Below are 19,789 nucleotides of genomic sequence, written 5' to 3'. Positions count from 1 at the left end.
GCTCAGGCCAAACAAGACAAGCACCCTGCAGGATGCAAAACAGAATTCAAACATCTAGGAAACAAAATGTTGTCTCTCTCTCTCTCTCACTCCCTCTCTGTCTGTGTAATTGTTTGCTGAATATAAGGCAGCTGCACATCAATGGGAGAAGGTTAGGCATCTCATGATCCGGTTGCCTGCTCAAGGCAAAATTCAAAAGCAAGTGAGTTGTCAAAGTCTGTTGTCATGGGAGACAACATTTCCTTGGTGGCCAGCTGACAGGTTTAACATCATTCGTGTTTGCTGAATATACATGTTAAAAAATCTGAAAAGGCAGCTTTCAGGTCAACAGCTCTGCCACCACGAGGCAAGACATCTAACCTCACTGCTTCCACACACACACATTCCCCCCACCCACCTCCCAACATAACGCATGTTTCAGCAAGTGCAGGAGGAATTAATTTGTTATTATTCATGGGATGCCAGCATCACAGGCAAAGATGGCAATTACTGCCCTTCACATAGTGGGCTGCTGAGCCATTTTTTTTAAAGCACTGATTAGGGACGGCGTATTGCTGAGGGTCTGGTGTCACACATTGGCCAGAATGAGTAAGGTTCTTCCCAAGAGAAATTCATGAACAAGACTGTACTTTACTATTACAAAAGCAAAGTCCTGCAAATGCTGCAAATTCAACATAACACAGAAAGTGCTAATAAAATTAAGCATGCCTGGTATAGTCTGTGGAGAGAGGAACAAATCTCAACAGAGGCACAAAGACCTGCTGGGATTCGCCAGCATTTTCTCTTTTGGGTTTTATGACAATTTAACAGGTTTCTGGTCGTTATTACTGATACAAGGGGGTGAATCTTACCCTTTCTTGGCTGCGCAGGTTGTGCTGAGTCTTTTTGCAGGGATTCCCACTGTGGCACTGGGAACCAGCATGCAGCGAGTGTCTCCTGTATCTTTACCTGGGATACTCGCTGTCATTACTTTGCAGACTCAAATCACTGTAGGATGATCACTAGAGAATAACAGTCCAGCAATTGGCATTGTTGATTGTGACAGTGGAATTAATTATGGCAATGAACTTGAATTGCCTTTGATGAGTCTATTGGTACAGACACAATGTTCCTAGTTTGGGATGCCATCTTTAATGTACTGTAACTTATATTGAACAATTTCATATGAACAATGAATGCATGAACTGTTAACGCAATAACTTCATGTTATGATGCCCCTAAAAACCCATGGATCAGTCTTTTCACAACCTCAAAATTCTTTTGCAGAGTTGCCATCACCAGAGGCAACTGTATAACGTTGGACAAATAAACTAAATTCTATTTTGTTAGTCTAAGGTGCTATGATCTTTCTGTAAGTGTTTTGTGATCAAAATCTATAAGTCTGTTAAGTTTTTCTACAGACTGATTAAAACAGTTTGATTTAAAACCTAGCAGATCTGAACTGCATTGTTTCACTATTGCAAAAAAGGTGCCCAAAAAACTCTGGCACATCAACTGCAAAAACAAATGGCAGAGTTTACATATTAAAAGGGATTTCATTATTAATGTATTAATGAAAGCTGCATTTAAAGTCGATTAATAATTCAGGATGTAAAAGTCCAATGACTATATTAGTTAAAAATGGCTTACAGCCAAGACGAGGAGTAATTATATTTTATATGCAAATCTTACTGGTTTTAATTTTCTGGCAATTGCATTTTGGTTTCAGGACTCGTTTGCATAATATTTAAGTTATTGTTACATTTCAGCTGCACTTACCCTGGATGATCCACGCACTATTTCCGAGAGCTGCTTAATATACTTTGTTGAAGAGCTGATGGTTTTATTCGTCTCCTGCTGCGTTGTGTGCCTTTGGCAAGACAGAAGGGAGGAGGAAACAATAAATAAAATAAATGCTGCATCTGAAATAAAACAGCTGAACTAACTGTGGAAAGAACAGCAATTAGGACGCAATCATCAGAGATTTAAATGGAAATATCACAAGATATCAATATGCCCTTGTAGAATTACAAATTCAATATAATATTGGGGCATTTGAATTTCACTTTGGTCCCCATAATTCAAGTCAAGATATTTTAACGGCATCAAATCACATAAAGGAATGTTTTCTCTGTGGCAAAAAGCAAAGCAAAACACTGAAGTCATAAAACTTGTGTTTAATCAGCAAAACAATTCTGGAAGAAACCAACTGAATACTTTTCCTCAGTAATTCTTAAACCATCTCTAATACTAAGTGCTCCCCAGGTACTGTCCCTAGGTTTGTGGATGCAAGTACAAGACTTAAACATGTCTGGCAAACTATTAATTTAGCCATCCATCACGACATTTGTCTCAACATCATCAAAATCTGTTCAACCTTATTTCTCACTGCCAAAATACTGCTTTTAGATAATCCTGTAGGAGAAAGTGAGCCCCTGGTTCCATTGTTTTACAACCAACCTGTTCTGAGAACTCCCTTCTCCCTCAGGTGAGAAGCTCATGAGTTTCTTTGTCAATGAAGTGGAGACTATCTATTGCTTTTGTTACATTTCAACTTAGCTTTGTCAAAAAAGGATGAACAACCCCTTTTCACAATGATCTGCCCTTGCCCAATTCCTAAGCTCTTGCTTGATTGTGTTAAACGCACTCCATAAATTTAAATTATTGTTGGTATCTACTTCTCTTCTAATGTGTTCTCTGTACTAATCTGACCAAAAGACCTGTCTCCTGCTTCTTTAAGAGTGTGGTGCTGGAAATGCACAGCAGGTCAGGCAGCATCCAAGGATCAGGAGAATCAATGTTTTAGGCATAAGCCTTTCATTAGGAATCCTTCTTGATGAAGGGCTTATGCCTGAAACGTCAATTTTCCTGTTCCTTGGATGCAGCCGGATCTGCTGTGCTTTTCCAGCATCACATGCTCAACTCTGATCTCCAGCTTCTGCAGTCCTCACTTTCTCCTGATCTTTCAACCCCATTCCACTGACTAACCTACTTCCCATTTCAGCGAACATTACAAATGGTTCTCTCTCCTTGGGTATTCCCCCCTCCTTTGCAGAGGGTATTATCACCCACACTTTGCAAGATAATGTAAATGCATACCCCTTGCAAACTGTGACCCATGATCAACCTCAAATTTTTCTTCCAAGTTAACTGTGTTGTCTACTCTCAGCCCTTATTTCACTGCCTCTCACAACTTATCGGTTCAACCTCTCCATATTTCTATACCTCCAACAGGAGCATAACAACCCTAGTCAACATCACAAATAGCATTCACTATAACCTCCTTGATCTGTGCACCTTTCAACATGATCAAGTATACCATCCTCTGCTAATGCCTCTATCCTGCCATTCATTTCTATTGAGGAGAAAGTGAGGACTGCAGATGCTGGAGATCAGAGCTGAAAATGTGTTGCTGGGAAAGCACAGCAGGTCAGGCAGCATCCAAGGAGCAGGAGAATCGACGTTTCGGACATGAGCCTTCTTCAGTAATCAACTGTTTCCTGAAGAAGGGCCTATGCCCAAAACGTTGATTCTCCTGCTCCTTGGATGCTGCCTGACCTGCTGCGCTTTTCCAGCAACACATTTTCAGCATTCATTTCTATTGAGCCTCTTATCCATAACTTGAGACTAAAGCACTGTTGCTAGTACATTCTTCTCCCACCACTAAACTGATATCTTAGAATTCTCTGATTTCTCAACTATAGCTATGAGCTTCTATAAGATGACACTCAGTGATACCTTTTAATCACCTCTTTTGACCCCCTTCACTCCATGCATTGAGACACTTGCTTAATATCCAACCTTGAATGAGCTACAAAGTTGTGAATCAGCTTCCCAGAGTCTTCAGAGAGCATCGTAAACTCAATAACTTCCCTGTTGCCTTGCTCTGTCCTTCTGATACTATTTCTGTCTCAAAGGTCAACAGTAGGCTGGATTGTGTGGCTGGTGATGAAGCAATTGCATTTGCCACTGGTACTGAGGGAAGTTACCCATGGCAATGGAAGCAATCTCTCCAGCATACATTCTCTTTCGTAATAGCAGATTAAATTGGGAGCCTTGTCAATGATATCTCCAGATGTGTAGCGGCAGTGCTGTTAGCACTCCAGACTGACATATCTTCATTGTGAGCGAACCAGGAAGCAAAGAGCACGATCAGATTTCACTCAGCAAACAGCAAACTAAGTAATGATGTTGAGATTAATATCTGAGGTAAAATATCATAAACTTTCAAATATGAAGTATGAATTTTTCTTATTATAATGAAGAAACTTAACATTCTGCAAAGACAAGACTCAGTGAAAGTGTTCAGCAGCAATTTTGAACTGTTGCGACTACAGTTAAATCTCATTCAGGTGATTCAACTTTTTCCAAGAGTTTTTTAAATTGGAAAGGTGAAAGTTTGTATCCATTAACTAATTGTATGTGGTTGTATGCTGGAGAAATTTCAACAGAGTTACATCCTCTGGAGAACGGTCAACAATTTAATCTTCAAGATGGTGGTGGAGTAGAGCTCCTGAGCTCAGGCCTCTTCCATTCTCCCTGCTCTTTTTGTTTCTTTACTTCCCCTTTTTTCTCATTTTCTTTTTACTTCTTGCATTTGTCTTGCGCAAAAAGCTTGGTTATGGCAACGGCATTAATAGTGGTGACTGAGTCCTGTGTGGATTCGTGGCAGAAGTTTCCGGTAAAATGGTAACAGAGGAGTTGGTGAAAGGGCAAGCACAGATCTTGGTATTGACACTGGCGGCTGCTACATTGTCCGAAGCAATGTCAGTAAAGTAGGCCCAGTGGCAAAAGATGACACCTGAGGATTGCTGACTTTTAAGTTGGTTGGGTCCGTCACTGGCGGCAGGAAAGTGGTAGGGGAATGGGCATTACAACATTGAGAAGGTGATGTTGGAATTGGAGATGTTGGACTTCTGCTGTGACAATGCTGTAAACCCAAATTAGCACTTCTGGAATGGACTGTGATTAGATTAGATTACTTGTGTGGAAACAGGCCCTTCGGCCCAATAAGTCCACACCGATCCGCCGAAGCACAATCCATCCATACCCCTACATTTACCCCTTACCTAACACTACGGGCAATTTAGCATGTCCAATTCACCTGCCCTGCACATCTTTGGACTGTGGGAGGAAACCGGAGCACCCGGAGGAAACCCATGCAGACATGGGGAGAACATGCAAACTCCACACAGTCAGTTGCCTGAGGCGGGAATTGAACCCGGATCTCTTGCGCTGTGAGGCAGCAGTGCTAACCACTGTGCCACCGTGCCGCCCAAACTGTGGGACACCGGTGGATCCACAGCTTGTTGTGAAGATTCTCCCCAATAATGTCAACTGGAGCACAAGGAGAGAGATAGATGCATTCTGTTTTTACTAGTTAGGTCTCTCATATATTATATCTTAATATCTTCTATAAGTCAAAATGGCTCCAGACTGCGGTGAAGTATTACATTTTTCACTGCATTTGTTTTTTAAATACAAGTGACAATATATCATTCAATTCAGTTCCATTCAACTTATAAATATCTGCAGATCATTTCAAAGATTTGCAGACTTTTGAACTTGTTATCAATTTCAGAGGAGTAATGACAATGACACCATCATTACCACTTCAAGCCATTATGTCCCAAGCTGATTAATAGACCTCACTTACTCCTCAATCCAAAGGCTATACTGCCATCCCTCAAGGTCTACAAAATCATATTCCAGTTCACTTGTTCTGAAATACTTTTACGTACCTCCAACATATACTGACTTTTTCAACATTTATCTGATCCTTTGATTATGAGATTGCTTTTCTCTGTCTATAGAATCTTATTTCCATGATGCAGTGTACATGTGCTCTGCTACAGTGACTTCAGGAGATTGGCAATTCATCTTGAGGTATGCCTCACGCTATTCTTGGTACATTGTTCACTGATCCAGGGTCAGCCCCAAATCTGATGAGAGATGTCCATCACGCAAGCCAACCTTCCATACATTAACTCCAGACAGGCAGCCTACAAAATCAAAAATCCCTCCAACCCCAGTCATAATTTCTTCCAACCTCTTCCATTGGACTGAAGATAAAAAAGCTTAAACACACGGACCGACTGATGCAAGAACAGCTTCTTTCCCGCAGTTATTCGACGTCTGAATGGTTCTCTCAATTTCAAATTTAATCTCACTCTTTATGCACGTTCTCTGCAACCATAACATTGCATCCTTTGCTTTGTTCTATGACCGTTATGCACTTTGTATGGCATGATCAGCCTGTACTGCACAAAACAAAACTTTTCACCATACAGATACATGTGACAATAATTAATCAAGTCAAATATCCTCAGTCATTTACAACACCTATTTGCCTTGTTCCCTTTAACACATAGATATTTAGCATCCTTTCAGCAGGATTAGATACAAACACAAGTACCTCATGGATGCCCAGTTTTGGACCACTGGACCTGATCTGAATCTATCTCATTGGTGGTGTCACACAACACAATGGAGGAAGTTGTTAATATTACAAAGTTATAAACTTTGTAATGTTATTTTCACAAAAATATCAATACTGTCATGGATAAATGTATATCCAACAGATTGATTGGTGAGGCTTTCAATGTCTGTCAATTGGCTAGTCTGGCATACCTGGATAGCTTGATTAGAAGTGAAGGCTTAAAGAGAACGTTGTGAGATGGCTCTGAAACATTTCTGATTAAATCAGCCTTCAATCTATAAAAATAGTTAAATGAATTAAAAGAATTCAATTGAACAGTTATAGGGTATTATTTCATTGTCCACAAAAGTTTTAAATTACTGACTCCTTAAAGGCTATGGAGCCTGGGTCAATACACACTCTCAAGATTGACATCAATAAGAAAAAAAATGTTTGATAAGTTTATTTAGGGAATGGAACGGAAACTGGCAGTTGAGGTACATATCAATCATTAACTTGTTGACTGATAGATTAGACTTAAGGGGCTGAATGGCCTCTTGTTCCTGCGTACCTAAAACTAAAACACAGCAAGAGCTTATACAAGAGAGCACAGAGGGAGGGAATAATGGAAGAAGCAGAAAAGTGCAAGAATACAGCAAAACAGAAAACATTGGGAAGAAAGATAGGATGCACATTCCAAAAATTATCATACTGAATCTTGACAGAAGTAAGGTTCACTGTTTATAGCCCTTACAAGACACAGAATGATGATGATAAGCCTTGTGAAACGTTTCCTCTGAATATGAAAAAAAAGTTATTTCTTGATGAGTCATTTTCCCGTGACACATCTACCAAAGCGTTGGAGCTAGGGACTTGCAAGCAATCTCAAGAACTGTTCCTCAGTAACATCAATGTTAATGTATTCACATATTTAGCTTTTGCACAATGGAGATGAGCAGTGGCATTGTTCAGAGGCTAAACCCAGCTCCAGTTCAACACGTGCATTGTCCTGTGCTCCAGACAATCAAATCTCTGCAATTACAAAAAGCTCAATGATGTTCAACCATGTAACCTTCAGTCCCATTTATAAACAGGTATTTGTTTTGTTACATACTGGAGAATTTATCAGTGTTTCACCAGTTACATTTCAGAAGCCTTTGCTCTGTATGTACACTACTCTTTGGAGTAAAAATTCTTCTCTCTCGCTCGCCTTGCTTGAGGCATGCCAATTTTGTATTCCAGTCCCTCATTCTGCAATCACAGTTTAATAACCTGCTTACATTCACATTATCCATGCCTCTCAGCAATTTAAAGATCTGGATCACATCCCTCTCAATCTCACATTCTCCAATGGGTACAAATTCAATTCAGCCAGCCTATCTTCACAACTTTGTGCTTCAAGTCCAGAAATAATCATTTTCACTTTTCTCTGAACCTTTGCCAATTCGTCAATGTATTTCTGAAGGCAAAATGCTCACAATTGAATGCAGTAGTTCAAATATGGTCATACCAATTCATCAGTCATACATTTAAAAAGCTTATAATCAAGCACTCTCCAGATGTATCCCAATACTTGATTAGCTCTGCTGTAAGAAGTCTTACGTCAATTGGGGAAAAAAAGATTGAAAGTGTTGGAAATATTCAGCAGGTCCTGCAGTGCTCATGAAGAGAGTAACAAAGTTAACATTTCAAGTCGATGCCTTTCATCAGAACTCGAAAGGTTAGTGCTGTTAACAGAGTTCATGGGAGAATAGTAGTATAAAGAGAAAGAGAGAGAGGCAAAGACCAATGACAAGAGAGAAGGTCCATGATAGGAAGGAAGCCAAGAGTGATAACAGGACAAATGGGATAATGGTGAAAGGGAAACAAGAATTCATGAGATAAACCTTAAAAAATAAAAAAGGTGTTGCAAGATGGTGAAAATAGAAGAATCTAAATCACGAATAGTTGTTCTAACTAAAAGTCGCAGAAATGATGATCCAACATTATTGAATTTCATATCAAATCCTGAAGGCTGCAAAGTGCTAGTCTGAAACAAACTTAAACTTGTATGTTAAGTTTCAGTGCAACAATCTCAGAGGTAGTGGTGTCAGAGAATTAAACTAATCTACAAATCAGCCGCCCAAGCTACACCTGATGACTTCAGTAACCAGATTGCAGGCTGATGAATACAAGTCAACTTCATTTAAAAGGGGAATTCATGACTGTGATTAGTGGGAAGGTATGAGTTGTTAAAGAGCAAATATAGAAACTCTTGTGTTTTTTGCATTTGTTCATGAGAAGTGGGTATCTCTGGTTAGGCCAGCATTTATTGCCTATATCTGACAGCCTTCAAAAAGATGACAATGAGCAGTGTTTGTATTTACAGGTACTATGGAAAGGGATTGAGAATTCAGGATGATTGAAAAATGAACCAGGATAATATTGAGGGCATGAAGCAGAGGATGTGTTTGGCAGTGGTAAAAATGGCAAAGGATAATGTTTGGAAACTGCTGAGGTAGAAGTTGAGGACAAAGGCAGCCCTGTTGTGATTTTCAGAGGGAGAAAGAGGATTAACAGGAGTTCTAGAAATGGAACAAACATTTTCAAGAGTCCAAATTGTTCTGCACAGAAGAGGGAATCCTTCGTTGAGGAAAAGCAAAGTGATATTAAAAGTACTGGCATGAAAGATGGCATAATCAGAACAATAGAGATAGGCATCAGTTTATTGTAAATTACTGACTAGCCTGTTTCCAGATATAGAGACATTACTTCACATTCCTTCCCCGTGCATTGACATCCATCCATCCAGCATTCAGGCGTCTTTTGCTGTTGTCCCTTCCCATTACACTGGCTATTTAACAACACAACTCTATACATTATCCATAAATCTAACATTTCATTCTCCCTTGTATAACTGACACAGTTGTGGTACTGGAAATTTGTTTAACCCACAGATTATGAGAAGAAATCTCAATATATTTGTTGTTCTGTGGCAAAGTTCTTGAATAATGATTTTGAAAGCCGTACAGATCTACTAAAGCTTTCAAAAACCTGAACTAGCTGCTAGAATCAATGTATCTGATTCTGTCTTGCACATGACTGCAGCATGTACAATGCTATTGATTCAAAAGCCTCTGAACAATCCTAAAAAATTAGTTACATGAAGAATCAATCCTATGTAACAAATGGTAAGTTGGCCTATCCATTCTCTGAGCAGTGAATGCCAAAAGAAACAACATGAGGAAAAGCATTTTTTTTTAAATGCTATGAACAGTTAGAATCTGGAATGTACCTAAGAGTGCAGTGTAGGCAAATAAAGTATGCAGGAGGACATCCCTAGATCAGCACCAGACACTCCTAAAACAAAAATGAAGTGTCAACCTGGTGAAGTTAAACTTGTGTAGCAATCAGCACACAGCAAATGACGGACAAATCAAAGTGATTTCACGACAAATAGAATATTGAATGTGCCAATTGTGAATGACAGGGGGCAATTAAGCTACTCAATGGAGGAAGAGATTCCACAAATATCCCCATTTTCACTGATGGAAGAGACTAATGCATTGATCCAAAAGCCAAGACTGAAATATATGCAACACATTCAGCCAGAAATGTCGAACAGATGATCCAACTCAGCCTTCTTCAGTAGTCCCCATAGATACCAATCTTCAGCCAATTTAAGTTGCTCTACATGATCCTAAAAAATGGTTGGAGGCACTGGATATCACAAAGATTTTGGAACCTGACCACATTCCTGTAATAGTGCTGAAGACTTGTGCTCCAGAACCTGTCACTCCCCAATCAATCTGTTCCAGTACAGCTACAACTTCTTCTCCGACAATGGACAAATTCAATTTTGCCATTAACCATCCAATTGGTCATAGTATGGAAACAGACCCTATGATCGGATTTGTCCATGTCAACCAAGTTTCGCAAGTACAACTATTGCATTTGCCTACATTCAGCCTATATCCCTCCAAACCTTTTCTATTCATGCACCTATCCAAATGTCTTTTTTAATGTGGTAACTACCTACATCCACCACTTCCTCTGACAGTTCATTCCAGACACAAACTGGTCCGAGTGAAAAAGTTGACCCTTAGGTCACTTTTAAAAGTATGCCCCTTAGTTTCCAACTTCGGAAAAGATCTTGCAATTCACCTTATCTATGCCCCTCATAGTTTTATAAACTTCTATAAGGTCACCCCTCAACCTCCCACACTGCAGTGAAAGGTATCCCAGCCTAATGGGTGGCACAGTAGCTCAGCGGCTAGCACTGCTGCCTTACGGTACCAGGGACCCAGGTTCAATTCCAGCCTTGAGCGCTGTGCAAACTCTATACAAACATTCTCCCGTAATTGTGTAGTTTCCCTGGGTGCTCAGATTTCCTCCCAATGTCCAAAAATGTGCAGCTAGTTGAATTAGCCATGGGAAATAAAGAGATGGGGCAGGTTCTAGGTGAACCCTCTTTGGAAGGTCAGTGTGGACCCAATGGGCTGGAAAGCCTGCTTCAATACTGTAGGGATTCTCTGACTCTATCCATCATCTCCTTATAACTCCAATACTGACCGTATCCTAGTAAATCCTTTCTGAATCCTCTCCAATTTATTAATATTCTTCCTAAAGCAGAGTGGCCAGGACTGTACACAATACTCCAGATAAGGCCTTGCCAACTTCTCTACAACCTCCACATGATGTCTAAAATCTTAAATTTAATGGTCTGAACAATGAAGGCAAGTGTGCGAAGCACCTTTTTAATCAACCTGTATACCTGTGATGCAACTTTCAAATTACTGTGAAACTGAACCCCTTGGTCTCTCTATTTGACAACATTCCCCAGGGGCTATTAACTGTATAAGTCCTGCCTTTGTTCACTTTATCAAAATGCAATACCTCATATTTATCCAAATTAAACTCCATCCACCACTCCTCAGCCCATGGTCCCAATTGAGCAAGATCCCGTTATAATCTTTGACAACCTTCTTCACTGTCAACTACACCATCCATTCTGATAGCATCCACAAACTTACTAATCATACCTCCTAAATTCTCATCCAAATCATTTATATAAATGAGTCTATTCTTGAACATCCCCCAGAAAATGACGGAAGATGTTATCAGCTATGCTTTCAAGCAGTACTTGCTTATGTGCTCATTAATGTCCTGGTTTAGTTTCTGCAAGAGAACTAAAATCTTGACCTCATTACAGCCTTAGTCCAAACATGGACCAAAGAGGTTAACCCCAGAGGTATGGTGAGAGCGACTGCCCTTAACATAAAGGGCACATTTGATTGTATGTGGCATCAAGGAACCATAAAAAAAATGTAAAGTTATTCAGAATCAGTGAAAAATAATTCTCTGTTACTTAATTCTCTGTTACCTGGCACATAGGAAAATGGTTGTGGTTGTTAGAGGTCAGTTACTTTTGCTGGAGTACTTCAGCATAGTGACCTTGGCCCAACCATCTTCAGATACTTCATCAGTGACATTCCTTCCATCACAAGGTTAGAAGTGGGGATGATTGTATACTGTTCAGCATCATTCATGACTCCCAAAATACTGAAGCAATCCATGTTCAAATACAGCAAGACCTGGATCACGCCCAGTCTCGGGCTACAAGTAGCAAGTAACATTTGCATCACAAAAATTCTAGAGTATTATGCCACTCACATCCTGACCACTCCCCCCCACGCCCCCCCCCCTAAAAAAAAGCCTGTCCAATGCACAAGCTAGCAGTGAGTTACAATATTCCTAGTAGCCTGGATAAGTGCAGCTCGAATAACACTCAAGACGTTTGGCACCACCCAATACAAAGCAGCCCACTTAATTGGAACCATACCCACAAACATTTATTCTGTCCACCACCAACACTCAGTAGCAGCACTGGGTACCACCTACAAGATGCACTGTAGAAATTCACTAAGGCTCCTATAATCACTACTATCTCAAAAAAACATAAGCAGCAGATACAAGGGAACACCACCAACTACAATATCCTCTCCAAGCCACTCACCTTTCAGGTCTAGAAATAGATTGCCATCCCCTTGGTGCCATTTGGTCACAATCCTGAAACTCCCTCCCTCAAGCCACTGTGGATATCATTGAACCAGACTGCACAGGTTCAAGAAGCAGGTCACCATCACTTTCTCCACTGGGACAGACAATAAATGCTGGTCCAGCCCCATCCTATGAATGAATTTAAAAATTACAACTGGGGCTTTCAAAAGGATCTGGACATTGACTTCATGATGACAGGAATTTTCTAGGAGAAAGTGAGGACTGCAGATGCTGGAGATCAGAGCGGCACACTTGCCTCATTCCTGAAGAAGGGCTCATGCCCGAAACGTCGATTCTCCTGCTCCTTGGATGCTGCCTGACCTGCTGCGCTTTTCCAGCAACACATTTTCAGACAGGAATTTTCTGTCTGATTTGTTATTGTAGAAAGCTGGCATGGATACATTGGACTGCTTGGCTACCTGTCACTGTTCTATGATTCAAGGTCTGAGTCCATTTGGAGATCACACATTTGTGTTCAATATTCCGGATTGTCCACCAGGTGCATCAGGATTATTAGTTCAGCCATTATTAGAAATTGTGTGAAAACTCAAATGTCAGTTATTTGTAATATCTGGCTTATTAGTGATCAGTATCTTTAATTCAAAATGAACTGAAAGTTAGAACACAAAGTGAAACTTACACTCCCTCCACCACAAAGATTGACAACTGTTTACACTGTTACAAGGTGTACCACAGCGACAAACCAATGTGTCAATGACAGCATCTCTAAACCTGGAAAATCTTCCATCAAAAAGATTGCTCCAAGTGCCACAACATCGTAACTTGGAAATACATCAGCGTTCCACTGTCTTTACTGGATCTGATCAATGGGCAACATGGTAACACGGGCCTTCAACAGATAGGCTATGGTGGTTCATGAAGGTGGCTTACCATCACCTTCTCAAGGACAATTAGGACCAAGCAATAAATGCTAGCGATAAGCGGCACACTCATTACATGCGTAAATAGAAACAAAAGTATCGCAAACAACAAATGTAATGACTTATGACACAATGCTTCTTGGGTAAAGTCAAAAGGGGTTAAAAATTAACTAACCTATCCAAGTCCAGTCTCAACAAGGAAACAATACTTGATGGCTCTGAAACTGAACCATTGATCTCTTAGCCATGTCATCAATCCTATATGCCTTTAATTTAACCAAATGCCTGAATTTCCAGAAATGTATCAATCCATTTTAAATATATTCAATGGATTCTCTGCCATAGCCCTCTGGTGTACAGAAGGCCAAAGACTTAACATTCTTGGAGTGAAGAAATCCCTCCTCATCGCACTTCTCATTAGCTTCTCATTTTGAGACTGTCTCACTTGGTTCTGTGCCCAAGCCACCATATACTCACATCCCAATCCCAACCACAACATACCACCTCTTGGCCCCCATCCTACTCATAGCCAGAAGCATCCTTCCTGCACCTACATTTTGAGCTCTCTAATTTTCGACACAAAAACCTGCAGATGCTGCCAGTCCAGAACAAAAAACATGTGTTCTGGAGAAAAAGGGTAGGTCTGGCAGCATCTGTAGAATTCTTTAAGAATTCCCTTTCCTTCAATCAGGTTACCTCACATTCCAATCTTCTGAATCTCTCCTCAAAATTCCAATATCCCAGATATTGGTCTGAGGAAGCTGAATAGCACTTTTTCATGGCTATATAAATTGCAAGGAGACATCTTTGCTTACATAGTTAAATTCTTCTGCAATAAAAACCAAAATATAATTTTGCCTTCCTAACTGCTTGATGTATCTATGAGTTAGCTTTCACTGACTTTTGAATAAGGACATGCAGATCCCTTTGGAGATGAGGACTTCCCATTCTATCATTATTTAAGAAATACTTTGCATTGCTGCTTTTCCTACAAGGTGGATAATTTCACACTTAGCCATGTTGTATACTATCTGCCATGTTCTTGCCCACTCAGTTGTAACATGTACCCTTGAAACATCTTTCTTCACAACTCATCATTGTGCATGAGAGAATAAGCTTGAGGTAGCTCAGATTCTCTCCTGATGGAATGATAAATTCATATCTTTCTCAGTTGGCTCCCACTAGACTGCTGACATGTAGCGAGAACCTGTCAGAAGGAAATGAATGGGAGGGAATGATTCAATCATCCCATGCTCCCAGCAGGACAGCAAGATTCACTGGAAACATAAATTGTTGCACCTTCTCGGGATGTGCTCTCTGCACACAGGGCTCCTACTGGTGATATAACATGGCAGAGTCATTCTTACAGACACTGAAATTGTGGTAACAAAGAGAACAGTGGGAATACTAATGATCAGCAGCAAGAAGTCTCCCAGGAAAAGCTATATAGTTACAGTTTACAGAAACAGTAGTCTGGGCAAATTCATTGGTGCAGATTTGTGAGGAAGAACGAGATGAGTCTGGTCCATTTGCCAACAGTCAGATAGCAACAGGCAAATGGAAAACGCATATGGACTTCAAGGGGATGTGAGAGCAGCAATGTGGAAAAGTGAGGAGAAAGGGGTGAGTGAATGATAAAATTAACAGGAATGGGAGTAGTTAATGGCAAGGGCAGTGGGCAATAGAAAATGAGATGGCACCAATGGGAGAGGTGAAGGATTAATAACACAAGAGGAAAGATGGAGGAGGGATAAATGATGGAAATAGAAATGGACAGCAGTAAAGGGTGGGGATTTATAAAAGTAAAAGGCATTTTGATGACAGCGATATGGAGTAATAGAGTGAGGAAGGATAGTGAATGGGAAAGCTATATGAACTGTGAAAAAAAACAATGGGGCAATGGATGTTATAGAAGCAGTGAAAGTCAGGGCTCAGTTGAAGAAAAGGGCAATAGTGGGAACTGTGCAGCCATGGAAGGAAGGACAATGCCAGAATGAACAATTGGGCAGGGAGTACAGAAGGGTAGGAGGAAAAGAACATCATGAACTCTTTGAGGAAGGAAAAAAGTATCATTTTGAAAGCAGTGCCGTGGAAGATAAATATCAGCTTAACAGGGTTCAAGAGAGAAAACAATAGAATAAATGATGGCGATGGTCTGAACTGAATGTGATCATCAAAACATCTGGCCATATAGCTCACAAAACAACACAAAGAATGCTGGAGAAATTCAGCAGTTCTGGCAGCATATGTGGAGAGACAAACAGAGTAAATATTTCAAGTCTGGTCGGACTCTCTCTTGTAACTAATAGTGATAGAGCTGTTCAGTTTTAATGAGTCTGCTTGTCAGAGATAGTCGAACCATTCCCACATGTTTGGTGTCAGTCTAATTGTTATATTTCACATCTTTGATTACAGAATGTAATTTAACAAACAGATTTGATCACACAGTGTGATATAATTGCAATTAACCACTGCAGTTCAAGTTACATCCTCTCCAATGAGTAATGATTTGCATACATAAAAAGAATCATTCTCAAATAAATACTGCACAACTATCTGTCACATATTTATGTTATGCTCAAACTAAAACAAAACTACAAAGTGAAACATTTTCAAAATAGAAAATACGAATAAGCACAACCTTTAAAATATAAATTAAAAATACAACAAAAAGAAATTTATCCTGTACAGAAACAAAAATAGCTGGAGAAACTCAGCAGGTCTGGCAGCATCTGTGGAGAAAAAACAGAGATAATATTTTGGGTTCAGTGACCCTTCTTAAGAGTGAAAGGTAGCTCAGAAAAGGTGGCATTTATGTGGAAGACAAGGGGTGGTGGGTTGGTAGTGGGTAGAACAGTGAGTTCATAGGGAGAGATAGACCCCAGAGAGAGAGAGAGAGAGAGAGAAAGAGCATAAGAGTGCGAGACTACAAGAGGGAGTATGTGTGGATGTGAGAGAGAGCAAGTATGTGAGAGGGAGTATGTGCATAAGAGAGTGAGAGAAAGAGAAAGAAGATGACAGCGAAATAAAGGATGTATAATAGTATGCTCAAGCGAAAGAAAAGCTGATGAAAGGAGACCCTAAGTAGGTGAAAATGGTTTGGTTGTGTTGAAAGCAGCCTGTGTGCTGACAAGGTCTGAATTGTAGGGGTGGGAAGGGACATGGAGTATGATGTGAAGGCTCTACAATTATTGAACTTGATATTGAGTCCTGCAAGCAGCAAGATTCCCAAGCGGAAAATGAAATGCTTGCACTAAGCTTCCCTGAATCCCTGCAGCAATGCAGCCCTGTAGCAAGATCAATAATTTTAGAACCTGTACCACTTCTTCCATGTCTTTTACCCATTCCCCACCCCCATACCCCAAAAGCTCTGTAATGACATAGGCTGCTTTTGTTTACTTATAATCCCTATTATCTGCTTTTCTTCCTCCTGAGCATTTGACTTTCCATCCTTTTGTCTCTTAACTGCCGTTCTCTCTGTCTCTGGACGTCATGTCTGTCTATCCTCTACTTTGCTCCCCCCAACCCTTTGTCTTCAGCATAAATACCAGTTTGTTCTAGCTGCCATCAGTTCTGAAGAAGGATTAATGAGTTTTGAGAAGGTTTGTAGCTCAGGTTGAGGTTCTGGATGTAAGCTTGCTCGCTGAGCTGGAAGGTTCTTTTTCAGATGTTTCGTCACCATACTAGACAACATAATCAGTGAGCTTCCAGTGAAGCACTAGTGCTTTTATGAAACAGCAGCTAATTAACTTGAAAGACCCTACACAGACAACAGGCAAAACAGACATCATTTACAAAATAGCTTGCAAGAAATATAACAAACACTACATTGGACAAACAGGCAGCAAACTAGCCACCAGGATACATCAACCTCAACTAGCCACAAAAAGACATGACCCACTCTCACTAGTATCTTTACATAAAGATGAGGAAGGGCACCACTTCTACTGGGCCAACACATCCATTCTAGGACAAGCCAAACAGAGACAGATGCGAAAATTTCTAGAAGCACTGCACTCCAACCAGAACTCTATCAACAAACAAAGTGACTTGGATCCCATTGGTCACCTCCTGAGAAAAAGAATGGGTAATGACATCACCACAGGTAGTGACATCACCAACTCAAGGAAACCTAAAGACATAAATAAAATGTGGGCAATACCACCACAGCTTCACTTGAAGCTCACTGATGACATTATCCAGTATGGTCAAGAAACCTTCTGGCTCAGCGAGCAACTTACATCTGAACGAGGGTCAATGGATCCAAAACGTTAACTCTGATTCTCTCCTGAAATGCTGCCAGGCCTGCTGGGTTTCTCCAGCAATTTCTGATTTTTTTTTCAGATTTCCAGCATCCACAATTCTTTGTTTTAACCTGGTGGTCATTTTCTCACATTTACCTAATACATCAAACCTGTTTCATGAACCTCCGTTTGAGAGAAGAGTATGCCCACCTTACCAGTTCTGGGCTACATGCAAGTCCAAACACACAGCAATGTGGTTGACTCTCAATTACCCTCATCTATTGCCCACTGGATGCAGGTCAATTCAGAACTGGAAACAAAACACCAGCCTTTCCAGTATCATCTTCTGTATGAGCTGCTGTGATTAAGCTTGCTGTTACCATTTTCTTTAAGTGTGGGGAACCAAACCAGAAAACCTATGGATATATTTATGATAAGCAGCAAGGCTTTGTATTGGGGAGGTTGTATCTCACAAACTCAAGTGATGCTTTTTGAGTAAGTAACAAAGATGATTGCTGAGGGCGGGGCAATGCTTGTTGCCCACATGGACTTCAGTAAGGTCTTTGATAAGGTCCCTTGTGGCTGGTTGATATAGAAGGGAAGTCACATGGGAGTCACAGGGAGTTGGGAAGATGGATACAAAACTCGTTTGCTCATACAAGATAGATAGTAGCAATGGATGCATGTTTTTCTGACTTCAGACCTATAACCAGCTGTGTTCCGCAGGGATCAGTGCTGGGAATGCCTGTTATTTGTAATATATGTAAACATTCGAAGTAGAATGTAAGTAGTCTGATTCGTAAGTTTGCGGATGATAAAACATTGGGGGAGCTGTGGACAGTGAGGAAATTTGCCGCAGGATTTACACAGACTGCAGACTTGGCAGAGAAATAGCAGATGGAACTTAATCTGGACAAATGTGAGATTATATATTTTGGATTGTTAATGCAGGAAGGAAGCATTGTTATGAAGATGTGGCTATACTGTATCTTTAAGAGAGTTAAAAGCTAGCAGTGACAGCACCAAGTGTTCTGAATAAGACACAATGTAACATGTGGTCCAGCTATTGGAATAGCTGGGGTAACTGGTTGCCTAGAGACAAAAACAGATTTGAATTCAGCCAATCAGTTTAAATATAGCCCACAATAAAGGAATAAACTCCAAACCAGTTTAAATTTAGTATATTGACAATCTTAAAAGCCAATGACACAATCCGATGCTTTGGGGGTATAAGACCATGGAAAATTGAACAGCTGGGAGAACTGCCAAGCCAATGACATCTGCACATTGCCCAGAAAAATAGCTCTCCTAAAGGTACCTTTATCGATCAGTAACCTGTGAAGCAGAATCCCCAAGAAGAAAAGAAGACGCAGGAAGACAGAGAAAACTGAAAGCTGCCTGGTTTTGAGATAAGAAGTTTTGTTTTGTAAATCTTAATCAGGGATTTATCGGACTAGTATTGTAGAAAGGGAAGGTAAAAGATAGGTTGGAGGAAGGAGTTGTAAACAGTTGATCGTAAATTATTCTCTGTTATGCTTTAAGAATTTAAGTTGTTAATTTTTACTTTAAACAGCTCTTGGCCTCTCGAATTTCCACAGATTACTGCACAGGATAAATCATTTCTGTGTTGCGAGTTTTAAATTGGCAGAGGGGTTTACCCCGTGTCGTAATAGTATGCAGTAAATGGCACAACTCTTAAGAAGCATTAAAGGGCAGAGGGATCTTGGCATACATGTCCATATTTTCTTGAAAGTGGCAAAATAAGAGGATAAGGTGGTCAATATGGCATATGGCATGCTTATCTGTATCAGTCGGGGCACAGATGATAACAATTGGCAAGTCATGTTGCTGCTGTATATAACTTTAGTTAGGTCACATTAGGAACATCATGTATAGTTCGGTTGCCACACTACCAGAAGGAGAAGGAGGTTATGAAAAGGTTTACCAGGATGTTGCCTGAATTGGAGAGTATTAGCGAGAAGCAGAGATGAGTCCATTTGGTTCCTCGAATCTGCTCTTGTGATTTGCCTGATCTGATTGAGGCCTTAACTCTAATCACCTACATTTTTTGTCAGGAAGACATTACGAGGGTGGCAAAGCTGCAGAAATTGAGAGGGGGACCTCAATGTTCAATGTTGCGAAGTTGGCGTATGAAAGGAGTAAAATTGTACAATGGGGGAAAGCATTGTGTTGTCCCCTTAAAAGATAGTGTTCTTTTTGGTGCTCAG

General features: G+C 40.4%; 1 protein-coding gene across 5 annotated transcripts in view; it reads right to left on the bottom strand.

Moving 5' to 3' along the window:
• Positions 1-19,789, bottom strand: part of tsnare1 (T-SNARE Domain Containing 1) — an 849,044-nt gene that overhangs the window by 390,606 nt on the left and 438,649 nt on the right. For all 5 annotated transcript variants that reach the window (XM_060824473.1, XM_060824475.1, XM_060824474.1 and 2 more), the window contains one exon: positions 1,759-1,849. In XM_060824473.1, the coding sequence (XP_060680456.1) occupies positions 1,759-1,849 (91 nt within the window). The remainder of the gene's footprint in view (positions 1-1,758; positions 1,850-19,789) is intronic.

The sequence above is a fragment of the Hemiscyllium ocellatum genome, chromosome 4 (assembly GCF_020745735.1).
Source record: "Hemiscyllium ocellatum isolate sHemOce1 chromosome 4, sHemOce1.pat.X.cur, whole genome shotgun sequence".
Taxonomy (NCBI): Eukaryota; Metazoa; Chordata; class Chondrichthyes; order Orectolobiformes; family Hemiscylliidae; genus Hemiscyllium; species Hemiscyllium ocellatum.
The sequence above is the reverse complement of the archived record's forward strand: the minus strand, read 5'-3'. Positions and strand labels throughout refer to the sequence as shown.